Genomic DNA, 6,000 nt, shown 5'->3' with positions numbered 1-6,000 from the left:
ACGCCTGGAAGTGAGTATGTCAAATTTCACATCTGAAGTATTGCCATCTATAGATGCTTAATGTACACTAGGTTTTTCTGAAATGGGAAATGCATGTGTCGTGGGGTCATAGATAGCTAAATACTGGGGATGGTTTGATTATGGAAAGTCAGAAAATTTTACTCACCCAGAATTATGATACTTCAAGCAAGTTACAGTATCATCAGGGGGGAGTGTAGGATTCGGAAAATTGAACTTTATATTATAGAGTGTCGAATGGCAGAACAGGCCATGATTTTAAAGACTGTTTTAAAAGAAGCCTAGGAAAAAGGTGCATTCCAAATGGCCGCCAGACCCCGTGACCAACTTATTGGGACACTTTAAAATGGTTCCTGCAGTCCTCAGACAGCTTTGTGGATTCAGCCCACAGTAAGTTCTGGAAGCCGTTTCTGAGAGAACGAAACCAGACACCCACATATACATATAGATTGGATGCAGATCCAGTCAAGATCGGCCTGTAGCTAAAGGCCATCTAAATGTTTAACCAGACAAAAGGGAACAGTTTCATATTCATGAGAAGAGCATCAAGGACCCATTAAGGACATCACCAGGGCATTAAAAACAATGAAGGTCATTCCAGACCAGAGATGGCCCGTTACCGGCCATCCAAGAACAGTTTAAAATATAATAACTACCCCGTTGTGCTCCTAGCCCGCCAAAATTAAAACAAAAGACGAACCTGATTTGGCGCAAGATAAGGGCTTCTGATGAGAAGTATATCTGGGAACCCAGAGGTAGAGAAAAAAAAAGCGGCCATCGTAGAAAGAAAGAGGCGGCCATCATGGAAGCGGTCCTCGTGGTGCTACCATCGTATCGGTGGCATCATCGCTAGAAGAAGGAGAAGAAGACGGTTCGAGCCGGCATCCCGCCCCGGCGTATAACATCGGGAGATCATCGACCAACCCCGGGTCGTTGACGAAACGGGAGGCCATCGACCCACTCCGGCTCGGGAGAAGAGACAATTAAAACCGACAGAAGAAATGATGGGGGCCAGCCCAAGGCTCCTCTGACCGGGGTCGAGCAAACGATCCCCGACCCCGCCGACATCCAGACCAGCCGGTGCCCAGCCGTCCCTGACCCCCACCTCAGGAGAGAGGTGTGGCGCAGTTCGCTGGGGCTCCACCAACCACGTGGAGACAGGACGCCTGAAAGGTTCAAACGCAGACCTGTTTCAAAACCTTACACTTCCTAGTTGGATTGGTGAGCATGTTTCTGGCCCTTCATAATCAGATCTAGACAGGTTTAAGGGGGTGGATATTTAAGGGTATAATTAACATGAGTTGTTGTCCCTCGATGTTCTGTGTGTTTTCCGCATTTCATGATGATCTTTGTAGAGTATAATATGCCTGTATTTGCCTTAGTTAGTATTGTGTCGTTTTGATTTGTTTGTGTTTTCTCCTCCCATGTACCCTCTTATTTGCTTGCATTTTGATTTGTTTTACATTATGCAATAAAATTCCATTTTGTTTAATCAAACTTGGTCTACGAGAGTTTTCTCTACATTGTAGTTCCTGCCCCAAAGTCCAGAGTATAGAATCTAAGGGGCGAGTGGGTCGAACCACTCACGGTTTTACTGTGCAAGAGAGAGAGGCCTCTAGAGAGAGAAACCTCTGCGATCTAAAACTCCTTACAGTTTTATTCTCCTTTTTCAAATATTTATCCAAATCCCTTTTAAATGATGTTGTAGTCTTTGCCTTAATATCCATTTGTCCATGTTATAATAGCCCTTTGTATGAAAAACCTTCTTTCAACTCCTCCCCTTATTCTTCTGGTGATAATCCTTACTCCGTGCACCCTTGTTACCAGTTCACCAATCAGTCTTTCACTATTTACCCTCCCAAAATTGCTCATATTCCTGAAAATCTCTATTAAAATCTGCTCCAAACTCCAATTTTTCGCACCTTTTTTATGACTATCACATCTTATTCCTGCTTTCATTCTAACAAACACTTACTATATCCTTTCTACGGCTCTAATATCCTTCCTATAATGGGGTGCCCGGAATGCCAAGCAATAGTCCAACTGTGGCCTAACCAATCCCCTGTACAATTTCAATATCACCTTCTTGTTTTTATAACCAATGCCCTTACTAATAAAACCCGGAATCCCATTTGTCTTTTCTAATGTTTTTTTTCTACCTTCACTCCCATCAGTGTGTATCTGCACCCTCAGAGATCTCTGTCCTTCCACTATGTTAAGAATCTTACCATTTAGGGTGTACTTTGTTTCATTGTTATTTCCCCATAAATGCACATTTCTCTGTATGGAATTGCATCTCCCTCCTATCTTCCTGCATTCAGCATTTCTCCTCTAATTTGGTACAATCAGCGAACTTCCTCTCATGCCTATTCCAAGTAATTTATGTAAATAACTGACAGAGCTTTCAGTATAACCATGGCTACCTTCCTGTACCCTTTCAGAAATGCACATGTTACCACACTATTTGTTTCTATAGATCCAAGGCATTAATCCTTCCCAAGAGAAGGCAGAATAGTCCTTGAACACACCTGACCGATTATCCTCCCTCCCACATGTACCACCAACAAAACACCATGGTCTTTCCACATGTAACTTTACTGAAATATCTACAACCAAGCTGACAAACTCACTGTAGCAATGTGAGCTACTGCATGTACATGCAAGCAAAAGTTACATCAGCATTACCATGCAATATATAAACCAATGTAAAAACAATTTTAATGCAATTCTTGCAGTGATGAAGAGCTGTTTATTTCAAAAATGCAATATAACGAAGGATTTTAAATAGAGTTTATTTTTAAACACATCCAACACATTTAATTATTGCACCATTATTAAGAATTTTTTCTTCAAGAAGCCTCTCTCAAATCTTCATTAATCAAAATGTAATAATAAAATCCTACCAAAAAATATCAACATGCAAGTGGTTCTCATTCAGGCATATTTAATTGATATTCGTCAGGTTGTTTACCAAACGATCGTTAATGGCTTATCGATCCGGAAATCTTTGTCTGTCATTTGAACAAAGAGTTCCTGTAAATGGAAAAAGAGAATTAGACAAGGCTAGATGTCCCTTGTAAGTGCACCACCCAATATTTGAGTGGTAATCAGGTAAATTATTTAATTGCTTTCATTAAAGTCTCACAGGTGAAGGAATGGAAATAAGTAAATCCAGAGCAGACACCAGAATTAATAAGTCCTCTTTTGATTTTACAATTTTTCAATGTAAATGGTGATTTAAAAAAAATACCCCCTTTGTTGAAATGGCATTAGGAACATCCCAAAATAGTAATTGAGGAAGGCTTCAGGTCCATAGAGCCTGTTCCACCATTTTAGTAAGATGTTGCAGCACTATTGGTTTAATCACAATTCCTTGCTTTTTCATATTCCTTAATATCCTTACCCTTTTAAGATCTATTTCCCCTTTAAATACCTCAACAGACTTTACATTGGTAGCCTTATGTGACAGAATGTTTCATATTCAGGCCCTGAAAATCTGCAATGTTTTGAACACATCTGAGATGATATTCTGGGCAGCTGGGGGCATCATTAAAAGAGGTGAAACTGGCACCATGACATCATCTGCCCAAATTCTCACCAGTTGCACCTCAGATGCCCCTGGTACAATGTACGCCCGCATGAAACAGGATACATGCTTGTTGGGACATCATTGTGGTGGAAGTGGGGCCAACACTAATTGAAAATGCCGACTTCCCTGCTGCAGTCAATTGCAGAGTGATAAGTTGACAAATTTTGTTCAAATCTTCAGCTGGCTCTTTAACACAGTGGCAAGACTCGTTTCCTCCCACAGCCCCAAGTGGGTATCCCAGCTGTGCCGCAAATGGCATGGATGCCCATCTGCTTTATGAATGCACCAGATCCTGGAAATTCAGAGAGTGTCGGGGTGCAATTGGCCAGTGGGCAGAAGGCTGAAAAGACCAGAGGCCTAGTCAAGCCTTGGTCCTCTGGATCCTGACACGCACTGGAGTGCCAATCATTCTGTGCCAGAAACAAACCAAAATGAATTTCTACTCCATTGAGTGCTAGTTGCACAACATTCCGGTGAATCTTAAAGTGCAAACTTAATTTCTAATTAACTGACATCTGAAGATGAAAATCACTCCCAAAAATCCTTTAAATATGTAAAATCTGATGGTTATCAACAGAAGTCATGGATTTACCGCAAATAAATCTACTACCTGTTATTTTCTGCTGGGGTTGATTTGTTTTATATCACATTATTACTGCTTGTCAGCATCTATTTTTGCATAATTAGACAGTGTGTTAGATCCTGATATTTATAGGACAAGAGGTAGCATTATAAACCAATGTTTATATCAACTTAGTTGGGCATCTAACTCACACAGCTTCTATATTATATCAGATAACCAGTTCTGACTTTTCTACTCTTTATTGTATTCCTTTTGCTGTCTTCAGTTTCAAAAGTCATTTTTTGTCTCACATTGATTCAGACCCATATTCTTATATTCCACTTAATGCCAGTTAATAGGGACAAGAATAATAGGAACATTCATATAAATTGGGAATTTTCCCAGAGTAATTGATTTTGAATGCATTTAAATCAATACTAATGAGTTTTGCTTAATGGGGATAATCTGATAAATGGGATGATTTCATTTTACCAAGAATGTCCAATTAACTGGCTATATTTGCATTTTCTTCCTCTTATACTTAAAGGGGAAGTGCATTCTACTGTATACTTATTGGTATCTCTTAGTTGTCTCTTGTTACTGTGTCGTGTATTTCAAAACTGGTTAGAGAGTGCCTGACAGCAGTTTGGAATGGACTGAGAGCCTATTCGTGACAGCAGTAGAGTGGAACTTCATAGTGTCTCATCAAGGGAAGCTCTACACAATGAGGGTAAAATTCAACTTCAACGGTGGCATAAAACGGTTTGTGACAAATCAGCCGCCTATTATACACCCCATCTGATTATCCTTTCCATTGACTTCAGAGCTGCTCAGACTCTCAGTCCATTGCAGAGGGTGAGTTTAAGCTCCCAGCACTCGCTTGACAAGAGGTTTGAAACATTATACAGTGCAGAAATTGGGAGATCAAGAGATGTAGATAATTCTACAGTTATCTGTCTTCATAACATTTAAGATTATGACACAACTCAGTAGGATAAGCATCAATAAGAGAAGTTTCACTATCAGGATCACTGTTAAAAATAAATTGTTACAAACAATTATGATTAACATCCTCTCTGTTTTATTCTGTCAGGGTTTGAATAACTTTTTGTTTAAAAAGTGAGTGCTGATGATATAATCAAAGTACTGGTGTGAAGGATTTACTATCTGTAAGGAGGCTGATAAAACATTAAAAGAAATATAAACTGAGGTACGATTCAGTATGAACTGTGTATGTTAATTCAAACTCAGTCACATTGTTAAACTAAGCTGGTATCCACTCACTAAGACAATGGGGTAAATTTTATGAGACTCCACAACCAGTGTGGAGTATCATGCGATGGGAACAAAAATTGGAGAATTGAGCAAAGAGGTTAGCATGCCCAATACATGCTGACATGAATCTTGTCATTCATGTGAAAATGACTTATGTAATAATACTGGGCGGCCTGCTGGTGGCGCTGTCCAGGTAGAGTATAAATACTCGGGCATGGGCCCAGCTTGTGCAGGACATCCTTTAACAGGAACTAGTGAAGGACACAACTAGATCTCCATGTTGAAAAACAGTTGATTAAAGCCTTGTTTAATACTCAGACCAAGTGCCTAGTAGTTTTCTTACATCACATGCCATTCCCAATCTTCCAGACATTTAAATTAAAAAGTTAATGGGGGAAAAATTCAGTTGGTAGCGCCTCCCATTAGCACCTTAAGGGGGCGCTAATTGGGACGCAAACCAACTAGCGCCCGGGCGCGGCACTGCCCACGCCTCCCACAAAATTCAGCAGGAGGTTAGTGGTGACGCTAGCCGGTAGTGCCCTGCGGCGCTGGCGTT

At 40.5% G+C, this 6,000-nt stretch overlaps 1 protein-coding gene across 1 annotated transcript in view; it reads right to left on the bottom strand.

The window, feature by feature from the left end:
• Positions 1 to 2,791: 2,791 nt before the first annotated feature.
• si (sucrase-isomaltase) overlaps positions 2,792 to 6,000 on the bottom strand; it is a 205,593-nt gene continuing 202,384 nt past the window's right edge. Inside the window, exon 48 of the mRNA XM_085990397.1 lies at positions 2,792 to 3,051. Coding sequence (XP_085846523.1) covers positions 2,986 to 3,051 — 66 coding nt within the window. The 3' untranslated portion in view covers positions 2,792 to 2,985. The remainder of the gene's footprint in view (positions 3,052 to 6,000) is intronic.

Source organism: Somniosus microcephalus, chromosome 6 (assembly GCF_052327205.1).
Source record: "Somniosus microcephalus isolate GS21.2 chromosome 6, FLI_Smic_1.0, whole genome shotgun sequence".
Classification (NCBI taxonomy): Eukaryota; Metazoa; Chordata; class Chondrichthyes; order Squaliformes; family Somniosidae; genus Somniosus; species Somniosus microcephalus.
The sequence above is the reverse complement of the archived record's forward strand: the minus strand, read 5'-3'. Positions and strand labels throughout refer to the sequence as shown.